General features: G+C 40.2%; 1 protein-coding gene across 19 annotated transcripts in view; it reads left to right on the forward strand.

The window, feature by feature from the left end:
* The window catches only part of RBFOX2 (RNA binding fox-1 homolog 2), a 266,923-nt gene that overhangs the window by 78,089 nt on the left and 169,405 nt on the right, over positions 1 to 19,429 (forward strand). For all 19 annotated transcript variants that reach the window (XR_009009760.1, XM_057557138.1, XM_057557139.1 and 16 more), the window contains exon 2: positions 458 to 508. Coding sequence is in view for 18 of the 19 variants with exons in the window: in XM_057557138.1 (XP_057413121.1) it covers positions 458 to 508 (51 nt within the window). In the remaining variant the exon portion in view is untranslated. The remainder of the gene's footprint in view (positions 1 to 457; positions 509 to 19,429) is intronic.

Genomic DNA, 19,429 nt, shown 5'->3' on the forward strand with positions numbered 1-19,429 from the left:
CAAGAGACAGTTCTCAGTAGGGGTGGTACTGTCTCCTTCCTAACAAGGGGACTTTTGGAAATGTGTGGAAGTTTTTGGTTTTCCTAGTGTTCAGGACACTGAAAGCCTACTGGCTTTTAGAAGTTAAGGGCCGGGCGTACTAGAGTCCCACGGTGTGAAGTTAGGAATTGATCTGCCCCAAATCCCAGTAGTGCTCTGTTTGAGATACACTGAGAAGGAAACATGTAGCTGTACAAGGAGGAACGTGGTGCTTATGAATAGTGCTCCTAAGCAAATACTGTTTTTTATTTGTTTTTGTTTTTTTGATATCATACGTGCTAAACTGAGAGATGTATATAGTTAGGTAGACCACCTTAGGAACTGGTGCAGGAATTTATGTTTGATCATTTTGGATGATTTTGATGATTCTCAACACTTTCTTTTGTCTTACGGTTTTCTTTTCTTTCCTTTGTCTTAGAACGAGCCTCTGACCCCAGGTTATCATGGATTCCCAGCACGGGACAGCCAGGTTGGTATAAGCTGTTTATAACTCAGATAATGTGTGTGTGTGTGTGTGTGTGTGTGTGTGTGTGTGTGTGTGTGTGTGTGTGTGTGTGTTATCTAAGGATGCTATGATAGAGAGCATTTCCTGAAATTATTTATTTTGGAGAGTGATATGGTTAATTTCAGCAATGAATTTACATTTAGAGATATAATAAAATATATTTCTTAACCCTAAAAATATTGTAATCACATTATTGAAATTGTGGATATTATAGGGGGAAGGTCACTCAGGCACAGTTGTAATTGCTTGTTTTTTCTTCTCCAGGCTGTATGATAATTTTTTAACCTGGTTTTCTTGATGTCTCATAATTCTAAATGTTAGACTTGTCTCTTTATTCCCAGCCACTTAGCCCCTGCCTGCACAGACTTTTTGAGTCCCTGCAATAATCTGCAACAAGAAAATTCCATTCTCCTCCCTGGGGGAATTCAACCTTATGGTTTTAATCAGGGAAGGCTTTCTTGAGAGAGGGAAGTTTCTGCTGCCTTTCTTTGTTAGATAGGGAGGATGATTGGAAAAAGCCCAGGCTTTATTGTGGGTTAGAGCAAAACTGTTTCCTGCCAGGATATCCTCGGTATGGTTTAGGTGAGTGTGTCAAATGCTTTCCCTATCCTTTTGCTATTTGGAGCAGGTGAGGCTGACACAGAGTTAGGGTAGAACAGGTTTGGCTGCCTCAGAGAAATGGTGTGGCTTAAGACACCTAGCCTCTTTGCTATTTGGGGATATTGATCTTCTTCAGGAGATTTAAAATGGTAGCTCCTAGAAACATCTCTCAATTTCTAGCCATCATTTATAGCTTTGAATGTCTATCCGCCATTCCTTATAGGGTTGTCCAAAAAAAGCCACCATTATTAGGCTTGTCCAAGGGATATGTCATCAGAGTGCTAAACCAAAGGGTTGACATAGCTCCCCTTTCCAGAACTTAATTAAATCTCATCAAAACCCTGAAGCTGATCTTAAAAAACCAGGATGGCCCCATAATCAATAGTCACCTATTTGAGGGCCTTCCAGATTGAGAGTATTTGCCCAGTTCTGGTACTTTTGGTGTTGTGTTGGCATCAGACTGGTCCCAGGTAGGGTATGGAGAAAAGGGGGGAGAGAAAATGCTGCTCATCTCTGTGTTCATCTCCCAGTGGGATCATCATTGTCGGAATTGAAGATTGTCCTATGGAAGCTCTTGGTGAAAGATACGGTCATTTACCCCAAACCTAAAGAGAATATAGAGGGTCTTTCTTTTATTTCGTTCTGCTTTGGATCTGCCCTAGATAGAGCTTCTGTAAGCTGTGAAATTTATGTCCTTTGATAGTATTTCTATATCCTGGCCATATATCAGAAAAAATACTGTTGCCTGGAGATCTAGCCCCCAACAATTCTGATTGAGTGAGTCTAAGATTGGGCTTAGCCTTTCAAATATTTAGAAATTCCTACAGGTGATTTGTGTAGCCAAGGTCAAAAACTACAATCCTATGGGCTGCTTTAAAACAAGTGATATTTTCTATTTCATCGTGTACTTTCTACCTAGGACCCTTAAAACATAAGGGATCATGGTCAGTCTCTGAATCTAGTTTTGTATACTCATGCAAATATTTACTTATAAAATGTTGCTTATTTTGGATACAGGCTTATTTTAGATACAGGAAGGTAAAACTAATCAAAGTTAAGTATGGGAATAGACTTACTGAGTTTAAAAGAATCTGAAAAAGTACTGTATAATGCTGTGTTCTTCCTCTGGGGATTACAGATCAATAAGGAATTAAGCAAAAAGAGTTAAGAGGAATTTGTTAAAGCACAAAAAGGAGTCTCTGCTTGGAACTACTTTATTTTTCCTTTCTTTTGCAGCCAGACTCACTTCTGTAGCCTGCACATTACTCATACTGTCTCTGCTGTAGGCCTATGCAGACCCTTTCGCTGTGCTTTATAGCTGCTTAATTTACATAGAGGCACATTCTGATGGTGACAGGTTTATTTTAGTTTATTTTCTTGGGCTTTATTTTGTTTTTCTGTCTGGATCTTTGAATTAGAGACCTTAGCATAGTGCAAACAGGCGAATATTGAATAGCTGCTTGTTGCATTTGATGAATACAGAATCCAAATGAGTCCTGCTAATTAATGTGCCTAACCTTGTGAACTCTCACTTCATGCTGTGAGATTTGGGAGGCATTTATCAGTGTGAAACACTGGTCACTGAGCAGCCCGAGTTGGGCAGAAACTGAACTTGTGATCTTTACATCTTCCCAGAGTGGTTTGGCTCAGCAAATCCAGGAACCAGAGAGTGGGGTGAAGGTGAATTTTAATTGTGTGACTCTTTATTTGCTTTTCCTTATTCTTTTATGTTTCTTTTCTAAATAGATAGGAACCATCCCCAGACAGGATTTCTATCAGCATCTAATGGTGATTTTAAAAGAGATAAAAATGATAATCTTTTGACCACTGCAGAGAGCTTTCATCAATATTTTCTCACCTCATCCTCACCACCACCTCTTGAATGGATAAGGCAAGTATTTCCTTTGGAAGGATAAGGAAACAGGCACACAGAGATTAAAGTGACTTATCCAAGGTAACAGTACAGGTTAGCAGCTGAATAAACACTGAAATTTGTCCTCTATTTGTTGAGGGTCCTCTATACTGGGGACTCTTGACTCACAAAGGGAAAATGTGGTCATGTGCAGTATGCCTGCTCACTCACTCTACTTATTTATCATTTGGGGGCTTCACAGATCCCTTGATGTTGAACTTATGAATCTAGGAGTCCATGACCCTAGTTAAGAATTATAACAACAAAGTTCCTTAGCACTAAGTGGGCCAGTATTTCACTGTTACAGTGACCCTTTTCACCCTGTTACATACACCCCTGGTAACGCATTTGAATTAAAAACCTGTGAAGGGGGCTTCCCTGGTGGCGCAGTGGTTAAGAATCCGCCTGCCAATTCAGGGGACATGGGTTCAAGCCCTGGTCCGGGAAGATCCCACATGCCGCGGAGCAACTAAGCCCGTGCGCCACAACTACTGAGCCTGCTCTCTAGAGCCCGCGAGCCACAACTACTGAGCCCACATGCCACAACTACTGAAGCCCGCGCACCTAGAGCCTGTGCTCTGCAACAAGAGAAGCCACCGCAATGAGAAGCCTGCGCACCGCAATGAAGAGTAGCCCCCGCTTGCCGCAACTAGAAGAAAGCCTGTGCGCAGCAACGAAGACCCAACACAGCCAAAAATACATAAATAAAATAACGTAAATAAAAGATTAAAAAAAAAAACCTGCGAAGGAAAGGAGGGGGCAAAGAAACCACCTGTCACCTTGTAGAGGTTTTGCTTTTTTATGCAAGGTCACCTCAGCCTTCTTTCCCAGTTAACAGGCTTTATGGGATGGCAATCCATTGCTTTTCTAAAACTCTCCAAGCACGTCACTGTGCTTGCTAATGTGGTCTCTCCGTGCAAGTGGAGGAGACAAACATTGTTCCAGATTAGCAGAAGTGCAAACCAGCTCAGAAAGGCTGAATGCTTTATCTAAGGCCATGCAGGATTTTAGGTTGATGACACAATGTAGTGGTTTAGATTCCTAGCTGACCATCTCTTTGTGATTTATGTGTACGTGCACATGCTTATGATAGAGTTCCCAAGTGTTGATTAAGGGTGGAATAGTTTGTGGGTTTGTAATGTTCTCTAAATGAGAGAATATTTGTGTGTATTAGCTCCAGAGTTTTTATTCAGGAGGGACCTGGGAGAGCAATCTGATTAGAAGGGGCCTTAGTTCTGCATAGCAAACTTACTGTTTCTGCTCATATTGTTCGTTTATTTGGAATGGCTTTCAGGGGGCTCCTGGAAAGTACAGTGGGAGTCCTAAGGCTAGCCCCTTGTCTGTCACCTCTTGGTGCCACAACTTATGTCTGTTGTAATTAAGGTGACTGTGTAGTTTATCATTCAAGTTGGGGCACTTTTGAGAGAGAAAAGGGATGCTAATGTGGAAACAGTCCCAGGCAAACCTTGATGAATGGGATGTATGGTCATCCTAGCTATGATTAAAGAAATACAGCGAGTGTTCCCTTAACTGGAGTGATCAGGTTTGGGATTATGGCATGGTGGATTGCCCACACTTGACCTGTGGACATGAAGCGTTGCCATTCACGTGGCACAGACTCTTGGTTGGGTTCAGGATGAGAACCTGAAGATGAGAGCACAGACTCTTGGTTGGGTTCAGGTGTTGCATCAGCTATGGAACCAAGAATGTTAGTAAATTATGAAAACTAATGTTGGTGAGGAATTCTGCAGTTTACAGTGTATGCTTCCATGTATCAGTATATTCAGTTTTTTGTTTTTTTAAATTTTATTTATTTATTTATTTATCCATGGCTGCTTTGGGTCCTCGCCTCTGCGCGAGGGCCCCCTCCAGTTGCGGCAAGTGGGGGCCACTCCTCATCGCGGCGTGCGGGCCTCTCACTATCGCGGCCTCTCTTGTTGCGGAGCACAGGCTCCAGACGCGCAGGCTCAGTAATTGTGGCTCACGGGCCCAGTCGCTCCGCGGCATGTGGGATCTTCCCAGACCAGGGCTTGAACCCGTGTCCCCTGCATTGGCAGGCAGACTCTCAACCACTGCGCCACCAGGGAAGCCCTATATTCAGTTTTGATCTTCAGAATAGCTCTGCTAGGAAGGTCAGGCTTTATTATCCCTATTTGGTAGCTAAGAAAACCAAACCAGAAATTTTTAAATGAATTTCCCCATGTCACAGAATTAGTGGCACAGTTAGACTTGAGTCCTGGAATTCTCAGCCTCCATGTCTTGTATTTCCCTCTTGTGTTCTTCTGTCAGTGTTCTCTCCTCTTTGAATGGGGATGTTCTCTTCCTCGTGTGACAAGATAAGATACTATGGAATCTTTGGAGAATGTAACAGCTTGGAAAGTCTTCACATGAACTGGAGGTCCCTTGCATAACTTATTTCTATCAAGTTTACTTCTTATTTTGTTTGTTAAAATAGCTTATGGTCTACAGTTTGTCTTTTTGTATTTTATTAACTTACTTACTTTGCTTGCCAGCAGCACTGTGGACTGTGATTATGATTTGCTGTTTAGATTAGAGAACACTGCTTTCCTGGGAGTGTCAAGAAAAACATGCCCATGAGGAATGACATAAACCTTCCTTTTATAATTTTGCATCTTTAAGGTAAAGAGGATTAATGTCACAGTATTAGACTCTGATTTTTTAAATGCTAGTCAGTGGCTCCTTAGAAAATTTTTCCCTTCACTTTTCTAAAAGTCTGTTGAAAACTATTATATGGACATGCTCAAGTGATTCCCCCAAAATGGAAATATCAAAGGAGATGTTTAAGTTGACAGATGTGACTTGGATAATTAGGGATTTAAATTTGGAGTAGCAGCCTTACTTTTAATTTAGAGTATAGATTTTAAATGACCTAAGAGATTTTTTTCCCAAAAGTATTTTCTTTCTTCTTGAGAATTTTTAATTTCCTTTTTTCTAACCAGTTATCTTTGTTATCCCTGGAATGGACTTTATTTTTGTCCAGTTTTTTGCAAATGAACTTTCAGGGCTTTTACTTATTTTGATTGGGAGCCGTGGGCAATAGCAAATGCATTTTCTGTCATACTCATTTGGTTTGGTGGCAAAGAAATGATGGCTACTTTTCTTTCCTTGGGGAGATTTGGAATGGAGGACATAGTGAGGGTGTTCAAGTTCTAGCTCAGTGATTTCAAGCTTAAAAAAAAGATGGCAACCTCTAGTAAGTAATACCTTTTGCATTATGACCCAGTACACACACACATACACACACACACACACATAAATGTAACTTAGAGTTAAATGAGTCTTACCAAATAATACTTAACCCTTACTATGTTCTAAGCACTGTGATATTTTCCATTCTCTTCCATTCCATTAAAAAAAAAAACCTGTTGATTATGACCAACAGTTGATTGACCAAAATTGATTTTCTGAACCCACTAATGGATTGCAGACTGTAGTTTTTAAAAACAAAATTCTAATAATTGTCGTCCTTAAAAATGCCACCTTAAAGAAAACCCATACCATAGTCGCCACTTCACCTTTCCCCATCCCCCGACCCCAGCCCTGAGCAACCTCTAATCTACTTTCCATCTCTGTGGATATGCCTATTCTGGACATTTCATAAAAACAGAGTCATACAATATCTGGTCTTTAGTGACTGGCTTTTTTCACTTGGCATAATGTTTTCAAGGTTCATCCCTGCTGTAGCATGTGTCAGTACTTTATTTCTTTTTTTGGTGGACTGTATCCCATTGTATGGATTTAGGAGTATTTCTATGTGCGCTTACTGTCTACCTCTGTAATTCATCCTCTCCCCCCTCTTACCATCAGCTTCAGCCTCACTGGGCATTCTTTCCATCTTTGAACTCGTCGAGCTTGATCTCACCTTCAGGTCTGTGGAATCACTGTCTCCTCTACCTCAGATCTGCAGTGCTCTTGACCCAGATCTTCACCTTCTCATTCAGGTCACAGGGACAAAGTTTACTCCTCAGAGAAGCTTCCCTGACCACACCAATCTAAAGTTATCCACATACATACCCTGACCATTCAGTCTTATCTTCAGCTCTCTCATCATTATCTGAAATTATCTAGTGTGTGTACTTTATTGTCTGTCTCTCCCACTAAAATATAAGTTCTGTGTAAGCTGTGACTTTGCTTAGAGCAGAGCCTGGCATGTAGGAGGAGATCAATAAGTATTTGTTGGATGAATAAATGAAAATTATTCTCAGTTTAGTGTGAACCTTTTAAAAGGTTTTAAGCAGGGAGCGACATGACCTATTGTACATTTTTTAAAACAACATTGTGGTTGGTGTAAAGAAGGAATTTTTAGAGCTGCCCCCCCCCCCAGCAAAAGGCAACCTTAGAACTGTCTAGGCAACAGCTTTATCATTTGCTGTGTTTAATATCAGTTCCAGCTAGTACTTAATTGTTGAGTGAGAAATTTTATCCCACTGCCCTCTCCCAGTTGGAGACTGGATTAAAATAATAGGTTCAGAAGTAAAATGTTTCATACCTCTCATATCTCACAATCCATAGTAATTTGTTTTACTGGCCCTTTTTCTTAACTAAAAATGCTTCTGCTTTGCTTTTAAATTACAAAAAGTATGAAATCGCTTTCTTTTCTTCCTACTAGGTTATCTAGAACCCCACTTTCGGCCTTTATGCAAGATTTATTCACATGGTTGCATCTCTTCAGTATCTGACATTGGGTCACCCATCAGTGGTTCAGGTCCTTCTGTGGTGTTGCCTTACACCCTCTAGTGGATGAAAGGCTGGTAGATGCTGCAGCATCAGCACTTTTCTCAAACCGTTAATCAGCTTCAGACTTAGTGTTGCATTTTAGATCATTCCATCCTGTAGATAGTTCATAAGCTTTTCCCTCCTAGGAAAGACCGTTTTATTTATTTTGCTGCTTACAGCCATGTACCTAAATAACATGCTTATTCTGTTATTTCTTGATTTATCGATTTGAGGCTCTATCCTTTGGCTTCCTACTGTTAGAGATGAGAAGGAAGGAGTGTCTGTAAAATTGCTAATTTCTCATTGATTTAACCAAAAAATGGTTAAATCAATGTTCGTTATTGATTTATGTTTACATAATATCTACATTATTATGACTGAATATAGAAGAAACATAATATTATGATTACATTCCCTTATATACTTTTTTGTTTCCCCTGGAGTTATTAAATATATACGTACATATATATAGAAAATGTATATATTTAATAATTACTTTTTAAAAAGCACTATTGAGATATAATATCCATACCATAAAGTTCACTCAGTGTAAGAGTACTTATTCAGGGATTTTATTAAATTTATAAAGTTGTGTCACCATCACTACAGTCCAGTTTTAGAACATTTTTGTCATCCCCCTGAATTCTCTTGAATTCTGTTGCAGTCAATCCTTATGCCCACCCCAGCCCCAGACAACCACTGATCTGCTTTCTGACTCTATAAAATTATCTTTTCTGGACATTTCATGTAAATAGAGTCATATAATATGTATGTAGTGTTTTGTGTATGACTTCTTTCATTTTTCATAATGTTTTTGAGGTTTATCCATGTTGTAGTATGTATCACCATATCATTACTTTTAATTGCTGAATAGTATTCTATTGCGTGGATGTACCACATTTTGTTAATCCATTTACCAGTTGATAGATATTTGTATTATTTCCAGTTTGGCTATTATGAGTAATGCTGTTATGAGCACTCACAAGTCTTTGTATGGATATATGTTTTCATTTCTCTTGGGTAGATTTCTAGGAGCGGAATTGCTGGGTTTTATGGTAAATTTATGCTTAACTTTTTTTTGGGGGGCGGTCGCTGAACAGTTGTAATGGAAGTTATTTTTGAAAACTACTCAAGTAAACCATTATCTTTCTATTGCAAATCAAAATAATACCTAGAAAATTAAAGGATTAAATCCAATTTGAAAGGAAAATAAACTGTAGGTAAATATTTGACTAAACCTTATAAAAATTTCAGTGTAGAAATGTGATAGAAGAAATTATAAAAAGTATTATGCTTAACTTTTTAAGAAACTGCCAACCTGTTTTCCAAAGTGGCTTGGTTTTATCCACCTCTTTGATTATACTGAATATATATTGGTATTTCATTGTGGTTTTAATTGCATTTCCCTAATGGTTAACAGTGTGGCGTACCTTTTCATGTGCTTATTAGCTAGTCATATGTCTTCTTTGTTGAGATGTGTGTTCAAGTCTTTTGCCCACTTTTTATTTGGTTTTATTTAGTTATACAAATATTTGGTTCATTTGTCCTCTTATTATTGAATTGTAAGAGGTCTTTATATATTCTGGATACAAGTTCTTTGTCATATTTACAATTTGCAAATATTTTTTCTCAGTTATGCGATTTTGTAAGACGTATCTTCCTTCCCCCAATAAAACAAAACAAAACTGTGTTTTCATCCTTATGTGCTAAGTTTGGATAAACTCTGCATAACTATCATATGAAAGAGACTATGAAAACAGGCATTTGATTATCTCTTTTCAGACCTGGTGATTGCTCCAAGGAAGATTGGCAGGTTTATAGTGGCTTTGTGTTTGGCTGACACAGCCTTTTCCACATCCCTAGTGGCAAGCATGTTTGGGCAAGAAAGCCCTTAAGGTAGTGAAGAGAAATTATGCTGCTTTCTGCATGTCCTGAGGGATGTGATATGGTAAGGGATCCACCAGACTCACTGGCTTTCATGGAAATTCCCTTGTAGGCGCGCGCACGTGTGCACACACGCACACATGCACACACACACACATGCACACACACACACACACCCCTGACTTTTGGTTTAAATATCAGCTCTGCCATTGCAGGCTATATGACTTTGGGAAGTTTTTTCTCGAGCCTTCTCTGCGCCTCAGTACATACACACACGCACACACACACCCTGACTTTTGGTTTAAACATCAGCTCTGCTATTGCAGGCTATTTGACTTTGGGAAGTTTTTCCTTGAGCCTTCTCTGTGCCTCAATTTCTATAAGATAGGAATAGTATCTACTCTGAAAGGTTGTTGTAGGATTAGAGATAACATGTACATTTCTTGGCATGTATTAGGGTCAGTAAATCATTTTTCTTGTTCATTTTATCGGAAAGAGGCCTTAAGGAAGCTTTATAAGGAAATGATTAGTTCTCACAGTCTCTGATTTAAGTCTATTTTCTCATTTTCTTTTTTTTTTTTTAATTTATTTATTTTTGGCTGTGTTGGGTCTTTGTTGCTGCACGTGGGCTTTCTCTAGTTGTGGCGAGCGGGGGCTACTCTTCTTGCGGTGTGTGGGCTTCTCATTGTGGTGGCTTCTCTTGTTGCAGAGCATGGGCTCTAGGTGCACAGGCTTCAGTAGTTGTGGCACACGGGCTCAGTAGTTGTGGCTCGCGGGCTCTAGGGCACAGGCTCAGTAGCTGTGGCGCACAGGCTTAGTTGCTCTGCGGCATGTGGGATCTTCCCGGACCAGGGCTCAAACCCGTGTCCCCTGCATTGGCAGGCGGATTCTTAACCACTGTGCCACCAGGGAAGCCCCTCATTTTCTTTTTGATTCTTAGTTATTCACCATGTGAAATGAGTTATATGTATAGATTTGAAATTTCTAGCGAAGGAACATAGCTTTGCCATATTTCCAAGAAAAATATGTCTGTGTGAGGGAAATGACATCTTGTAAATTTATTTACCTAATTCATTATGGGTCTTGGCAGCATAAATATAAAGGGGGAGTTATTTTTGAGACTTCTATGACTTGAACAGAATCTGGTTCAAACTGAACCAGACACTCAAGGCTCTCTGCAACCATCTTGTTCATTATTACCCTACCCACATATTTCTTCAGCTGTGTATGTCTCCTCATAGTACTTCAACTATCTCTGCTGGATATTGATTTCTTCCTAGTGCCTTTTGCTTGAAATGTTCCTCCTTTTTCCAGCAGAGTCCTAAATATCCTTCAAGATCCCTGGCCACAGCTTAACCTGCTTTATGAAATCTTTCCTAATTGCCTCTAATTATTTGAACTCATTTAACACATCTACATGAACATTTCCATAAGGTTCGGATCAAGGGAGTTGGGGAAGTATTATGAAGATTGTGAGCAAATTATTTAACTTCTCTAAGGCTCAGTTTTCTCATCTGTGAAAGTGAGGATAATAGTGCCTACTTCTGTCAGGTGGTTGTAAGGATTAAATTTTTAAAAACTTCCTAGGTCAACAGTGTCTTATTGGTTGATGTTGTATGCTAACCTCTACCTTTAACTTCCCATGTAGTCTAGAAAAACTCTTCTCATCTCTGGGCCCAACTTTCTTCTTTTTCCTTTAAGGGCTCTTCTGCCTATGTTGGGTTTGATTTTGTGGTTCTTGGGAGTGTCACGCTTCATTGTGGAAACTGTGGGAGCTTTTATCACTTAACGTCCCACCTCTGAATCTACAGGGTTGCTGTGGCTCTGTGGATAGCCGAGTGACTTGAGTCAGAAGAATGGACAGTGTGGCTGTCTTTCCTCTTCTTCCCTCTTCGGTACCTAGTTTCTTGGCACATCCTGTCTTTTATGCCAGAGTTTGACTTCTTCCGCCAGCTTTGCCTCTTTTTGCTCAGTTTGGGGTTGCTGTGATTTTAGGCTGTTAGAACAGTTTGTAGTCCACTATTGACCCAATTGCTTATTAAGTATTTTGTAAATGGATGGATCATAACTTCACTGCTTGACTTTCTAGTAGATTGACCTAATAGTATGTATACAGGCTGTTGATTTATATTGTAATGAGAGCTCTAATGTGCCCATCAAGAAGAATTATATGACTAAAGATTATTAATCACTGGGACTATTTATAAAAGGAAAATTAGAGAATTTCCTTTATTAGCAATTTTCAAAATTAGGAAATTCACCTGTCTAGATTTACTTAGGGCGGCCAAGTAGTTAGCAGGATCTCCTTGCTCTGGTGGTTAGTACCACCAAGCAACAGATAGTCTTCCCACAACCAGCCCTAGCTACCATTTGGTGAGTTACTTTAAGAAGCTTGATATGTCTCCTCAACCCATTGTTCTTTAACAGACAACCATGGCAGTGATTTAGAATGAAACCAACTAGTCAAGTATAAGATAAGGCAAAAGGCTTTGTAGTTGGTGGACTATATAGTTGTGCGTTTCAGTTTTAGATCAAATATTTTTATTTTTTTAGTAGCATTAGCTGTATACCATTATACTGAGCTGATTTAAGGTTGACTTAGAGAGGCAGGGGAATACAACAGATGACTTACGGTCTTATGTTAGAAACTTTGGTGCCACCAGAAAATAATTTCAGCAAGTTCTGTATAATCACGCATTTAAAGGCACAACTCTGCTTTCACTGGGTCTCAGGCTCTGCTTAGCTTTTATCTGCTGAAGACACTTTAGTGGTTACTCCAGGCCTTCCGTGATCTGGCACCAGTCTTTTTCCTTTTGCGTTGTGTAAGGTAGTCTGTGTTTTAGCCACATTATGGGGCGGGATAATGTAGCTTTGAAATCAGATACAGGTTTTAATTCTAAGTTTTTTACTTATGTTGTTCTCTCTGTTTAAATACAGTTCATCCTTTAAATCCCACTTCAGATGTTCCCCCCTCCATGAAGTCTTGCCTGATGCATTTATTTGGGTACAGACCCTTAATTAATGCCCACCGAACCCCCAAGGCACATTTTTCCTACTTTGTAATAGCACTTTACCACTGCCTGTTGTGTTATGGTGAACAGGTTGGATGACCCGCACAGTCCTGTGAGAACAAGGACACTGTCCTACCTCTTGATATTCTTGAATCCTTTTACAAAATAAATGCCCAGTAAGAATTTGGTAAAGGGACAAATTAAAATAAACTCATCTTCAGCCTTCTTGAAATAGAGAGACTACTGTGTTGTGATTTTTTTCCTATGGACAAAGGAAAAAAAACTTTGTTCAGAATTTAACTAGGTTTTATTGCCTTTGCCTTGCCAAAGCAATATGAAAAATTAATACTTAAGAAGCTAGATATCTGATCCTCAACAGGAGAGTGCCTCTTACAAGTTTAATGGGTTTGGTCAAGTGGATATTAAATGTAAATCTGTCATTTTATGGAGCCATAGAAGGCTCTTAAAACACTCAGTAAATACCCTTATTGAATTAGTAGAACATTTCAACAGGGGACTGCGTGTGTATCTCCTGTTATTAGTATCTTTCATTGTTCCTTTAGAGTGCCTTCAGCCTGTGCTCGCACAAGCTTTGTGCTGTCATGTGGCTCATAGAATCGTCTAAGGTAAAGATGCTTCTAGCTCCTTAATTCTATTATTTTGTTATGTTACAGGGAATGCATTTGTTAATTCTGGCAGGTGGGTCTTAATTTCACAGTAACAAATGGGAGGTCCCCATAAAAAGAGAGCTAACATGTATTGAACACTGACTCATTAGGTGCCAGGCCCTGTATAAAGCATTGAGCAAGTATTCAGTATTATTTTATTTCATCCCATTTGCAGGTGAGGAAACCCAGGCTCAAAGAGATTTAAGCCATCGCCCATGGCTATGTAGCTGTTAATTAGGGAATTTTTAAATGTGTTAGATTTCAAAGTTTATGATATTTCCACTCTGCATCATGTCTTTTACTTATTTACTTTTATTTGAATTTTTTTTTTTAACATTTTACTTGCACGTTTGATTTTTCTTTGGTCAGCAGCAAATGTTAATTCCCTACTTGCTCCCCTCTCTGCCCTTTAGTGAGGGGATGATAATTCTGTATTATGTTTCTGTAGTCCTCTAGTTTACACAGTGCTTCATATCCATTCTTGTTTGATCTTGGTGAGTGGCGGTCTGCATGCAGGGGGGCAGGGTTTTCATCGCCACTGGCAGCTGAGGAAATTAAGATTTCCAGTTTTGTGACAGATTTGCCAAAGGTGGTAATAATAAGTGGCACCAAAATTAGCTTTTGTTTTGAAGAGGAACACTGATCTACAGACTAAATTTTTTAGCAGCAAGTTCTCTTCTTCAAACAAATTATATGAACACAATATATAAAAATATAAGTGGAGTGGTCCTAGTAGAAAAGATGTGGAAGGCCTGGGGCCCCACCCTCTGGGTTTCCTGTGCCCATGAGGCCCCTCAGCTGACCGGAACACAATTTGAAAACCACTGGGGAATGAGCAAAGAACTTTGGTGCCAGACATATCTGGATTCAATCTGTAGTTTGGGCCTGATGTTTAACCTCTCTTAGGTTTGGTTCTTCATTTGTGAAATGGGTATGCTTTTCATAGGATTGCTGATAAATATTAACTAAAAAACAGGCCAAGCCTAGCACAGTGCCCTTGGCTTCTGCAGAGGAGAGATCAAGTTGACAGGCAGCATAGGTTGGCCACTTGCCCTGCGTGGTCCTCCTGCTAAACCTGGGGTGGTGGGAGGGAGCTCGCTGCTGAGGCTGGGCCTCCATAGGACTTATTACCCAGAACTTTGTACTTGACCGAAGGCTCAGACATCACATTTATCAATAGTTTAGAACAGGGATGGGCAAACATTTTCTGTAAAGGATCAGAGAGTAAATATTCCAGGCTTTGGGACCACCTAGTCTCTGCTGCAGCTACTCAGTTCTGTTGCTGCAGCACAGACGCAGCCGTAGACAATATGGAAACGACTGAGCATGGTTGTGTTCTAATAAAACTTTATTTGTGGGCACTGAATTTTGAATTTCATATATCACAAAATATTATGCTCTTGATTTCTTCATCCACTAAAAATGTAAAAACTGTCTTAGCTCGTGGACTGTATGTGGGTTGTACGTAAACAAGTGACAGGCTGGATTTGGCCGGTGGGCCAAAGTTTGCTCACGCCCAGTTTAGACATTGTTTGTTGGTAATCAATGCAGTTTTTTTAAAAAAAATAAATTTATTTATTTATTTTTGGCTGTGTTGGGTCTTTGTTGCTATGTGCAGGCTTTCTCTAGTTGCGGCGAGCGGGGGTTACTCTTTGTTGCGGTGCGCGGGCTTCTCATTGCGGCGGCTTCTCTTGTTGTGGAGCACAGGCTCTAGGAGCATGGGCTTCAGTAGTTGCAGCACACGGGCTCAGTAGTTGTGGCTCGCGGGCTTAGTTGCTCCGCGGCATGGGGGATCTTCCCGGACCAGGGCTCGAACCCGTGTCCCCTGCATTGGCAGGTGGATTCTTAACCACTGCGCCACCAGGGAAGCCCTCAATGCAGGTTTTGATCCTGTGAATTTAACTTAAAGTGATTGCTATTAAAGAAGTATTGATAGGGATTCTCTGGCGGTTCAGTGGTTAGGATTCTGTGCTTTCACTGCCGAGGGTGCGGGTTCAGTCCCTAGTCTAGGAACTAAGATCCTACAAGCCGCATGGCGCAGTTAAAAAAGAAGTATTGATATTAGGAAAGGCTTAATTTTCACAATAAAAAAAAGGTAGAATTTTTTTCATCCTGTACCTTTCAGGAATTGTTACATGTTCATTAGTTTCTTTACCCTCTACGAAGTGGTTAAAAATGCAGTTATACTTGTCTTGGTGATGACTAAATGAATAAAGTTTCTAAATAAAGATGGAATAGTATAGTGGAAAGATCAGGAGTCATGAGGGAGTCAGGAAACTTGGCTTTGTCACTAATTTTGTGTCTTTATATATGTTACTTTACCTTTTGGGCCCTTCAGTTTCCTCATAGAAGTGAGGAAGCTGGAGATGATAGTATTAGAGACCTTTGCCAGCTCTAAAATTCTCTCATTCTACTTTTAGTTGTCTGTGATGGTGCTGTTGAACAATTTTCATCTATAGAAACTCTTAAGTACTTCATCAGTTAGTGTATTTTCAGAAATACCAGCAGGGTTTCACAGTGTATTGGAGACTATTTACAACCACAGTTTATTCCCACTGCTAGTGCTAACCATCTCTAGCAATTGTGATTTAAATTCCACATACCATTACGATGAATGCCATGCTGCAACAGTTAACCTGTTTGGAGATGAGCTGCAGATACAAAGAGAAGGGGACTAGGAAAATTGGAAGAAGAAAAGGCCTATCCTGACTACATATGGGCTTAGGCTATGTCGGTTTTTGTCAACAGGGGGCACCCAGAGCAAAGCAGGTGCTCTGTGACACACTGTACACTGCCCTTCTCCCCAGACAGGCACAGGGCAGCGAGCAGTGGATTCACACTGGTCTCCCTCCTGCATATTCCTTGATCCGTGTCCACATTCGAAGACATTTTCTCCCATGCTGAAGTCAGATATTCGAAATGCAGTCCTAATAATTGTTATTTGCTTCCCTCTACAGTGGAAACCCAATTCCCTCACTGTCTTGGAGTGAACGATCCCAGGTTATAAAGTCTGGGCTTTTGGGTGAATGCGCAGTGTTAGGCTCTTATATAATTCAGTATCCAGTGAGCTCATATTCCGGAAATATTGCTCGGAAAGAGCACTTAATATCTGTGTAACGTATTGTAAGAAGAGTTTGTTCTTATTGCCTATTGCAGTGGTCCTCGAAGTGTGGTTCTCGGACCAGCAGCATCAGCATCACCTGGGAACTTATGCAAATTCATGGTATCCCCCTCCTCCCAGACCTACTGAATCAGAAAGTTTGGGGCTGGGGCCCAGCCACCTGTCTCAGCATGCTCTCCAGGTGATTCTGATGCACATTCAAGCTGAGGACCACTGCCAAGAGATGTACTGAAGATCAGGTGCCAGGCACTTTGCTGGGATGTTCATCTTCATTTTCCAGATGACAACACCAAGCCTAAAAGGTTCAGTGACTGCAAAGTCAGACTTCTAACAAGTGGTAGAGGAGGGATTTGAGTCCTGGTCTTTCTGACTCCAGATCTATGCTACAGTGGCTGCTAAAAAAATGCGAAGAGGTTCTGTATTGTTTAAATTCATATTTTTAAGTCAGTCTTTTTTTCAGAATTAATATACATTTATCAAAGAAAATATAGAAAATACAGCAGGCCAAAAGAATAAAAATTGCCTTAATATATTAACTTTATCTTAACTTTTTGTTTATTGTTCTTATCTTGTTTCTATGCAGCTCTTTTTGCATATACACACATTATAAAATTCCTTACAAAATCTCATCATATGGTACAGACTTTCGTAATATGCTTCCAGCTCCTTCTTACTCCATTGTAAATATCTTTTCATGTCATTAAGTATTTCTGTAGTGTTGTTTTACATGGCTGCCTAGTATTCCATTTTATGGTTCCATCATAATTCTTTCTAAACTCTGTCTTAAGTTGTTTTGATTCTGTGATAGGCTTTTAGGAGGAGTAGGATACTGAGTGCTGTGCTACTCTGGGTAAACAGTTTACACTGAGTGGCTTAAAGTATTATAATTAAGGTGATAAATACAGATTAAGGCTGAGGAGGGAAAATGGAACTGGAGAGGCAATAATAAGCCTAATGCTTAGGTTAAATTGAGCTCAGAAATAGGAAAACAAATTGAAGTAAAAAAACACAGAAGTATTAGGAATGGACTAGGGATCTGTGAGTGAGATGGGTTAAAACAAATAGTCAGAAAAATGTTTGTGAACCGTTTGATGGTGCCAGTGGCCTGCTTTTGTTACTGCCTTTTTTGACATAGAAGCTGATCTGCTGGGTGACAGTTTGAAAAAACTGGGCATAAGGCTTTTATAAATAACGGTTATTATTTATTGAGTACCTTCTGTGTGCCAGGCACCATATTAATCATTTATATAGACTTTACCATTTAATTTTTATAATAACCACGTGCATTCAATGCATTAGGTGGTGTTTTCCCCATTTTACAGAAGTGGAACCTGAGATTGAGACTTAAAGTAACTTGTTCAGATGCTTCGATTGGAACCCAGATTTGATCAAACTCCCAAACCTCTGCTTTTATAGTATCATTTATCTTCATTCTTTTTTCATGGCATGGCAAGTCATCAACCAGTGCTGGGGGCTGGGGGGTAGTTTCACTATCTCTTCAGGGACAGAGGGAAACTAGATGTGGAAGGAAGGACACTAAAGTCATAACAGAGCAGGAGTAGACTTGAAGATACAGCAAAGCTACCACCTGCCCAGTTTTCTCAGGGAAGGTGTAACCCTGCGCCGGATACTGCAGCTGAGCAGGGACGGACTAGTGAAATGAGCTGTTGGTAGGAAGGAGCAGCGGTGGTCAGGAGAGTCAGAGCTCCCTCATTAAATGTCCCTTCCTAAAGGAGGTCATAATTCCTTTGAGGCATCTTTTAACAGCTTTAATGAGATATAATTAGATACTCTACCATTCACTCATTTAAAGTATACAATGCAGAGGCCTTTTTAGTGTATTCACAGAGTCTTCCTCACTCCAAAAAGAAACCATGTACCTCTTAGTCATCATTGCCTGGTCCCCCTGTCTCCCTTGCCCCCAAACTCTAGGCAACCACTAGTTTGCTTCCTGTCTCTACAGATTTTCTTGTCTAGGGTATTTCCTATAAATTGACTCAATATAATAAAGTCCTTTGTTCCCAGCTCCTTTCACTTAGCATGATGCTTCCAAGGTTTCTCCATGTTGTAGCATACATCAGTACTTCATTCTTTTTTGTTACTAAATAATATTCCATCGTTTGGACACACCACATCTTATTTATGTTTTCATGTTGGGAAGAGAAAGGTAAAGGGAATGAGACAAGTAAGAATTCTTCCTAATTTAAAATGGACGGAAAAGGCAATACCATGAAAAGCAGACCTCTCAGGCCCTCTTGAGGAATTATAACCAAAGGCAAAGGTAAATAGGACACTTGGCATCTGCTGCTTCAGGAGCCATTTGTAGCCCAGCGGCAGCTCTTCTGACCCGGACATGTGCAGCATTCAGGGAGCTCATTGTGTAAATCTTGTGTGTTGGCCGGTGTCATTGCCCCCTACAATACCTCGTGTGGAAACGGAGAGGCCTTTGCTGATCTAATCTGAATACATTTCCCTTGGTTACTGCAGCTCTGGGTCCCCAGAGAGTCCTCTCTAAAGAGCTGCCCGTTTGTTGAGTGCTGGCAGATGCAAGATTATTTCTGACTGTACGATTTGTTCAGTGGAGATTACACCCATCTTTCAGGTCCTGATCCATTGGCCAGAAATAGCAGCTGTCATTCCCATATTTTTTGGAATGAATGCTTACCCTAAGGCCCCCTGTACGTCCTTCTCAGTCTAGTGTTTGGAGGGCCCTTCTAGCAAGCAAGCAATGTGCCCTTCCAGGTGCCAGGTAACTACTGTTGTCCCATTGTTTTCTTTCCTGGTTTACCGTCCAAGAAACAGAGAGTCCTGACCTTCGTAAAATGAATGGTCTGGGCCAGGACTGTAAGTTCCAAAACTTTTCATTTTGGATTTCAGAAAAGTTGTGGCTGACTTTTTACTGTCTGAACTTTCAGGATAGAGAGTGACTTGTAATCACTTGTCTTAATACCT

This window comes from Balaenoptera acutorostrata, chromosome 11, assembly GCF_949987535.1.
Source record: "Balaenoptera acutorostrata chromosome 11, mBalAcu1.1, whole genome shotgun sequence".
In the NCBI taxonomy this organism is placed as follows: Eukaryota; Metazoa; Chordata; class Mammalia; order Artiodactyla; family Balaenopteridae; genus Balaenoptera; species Balaenoptera acutorostrata.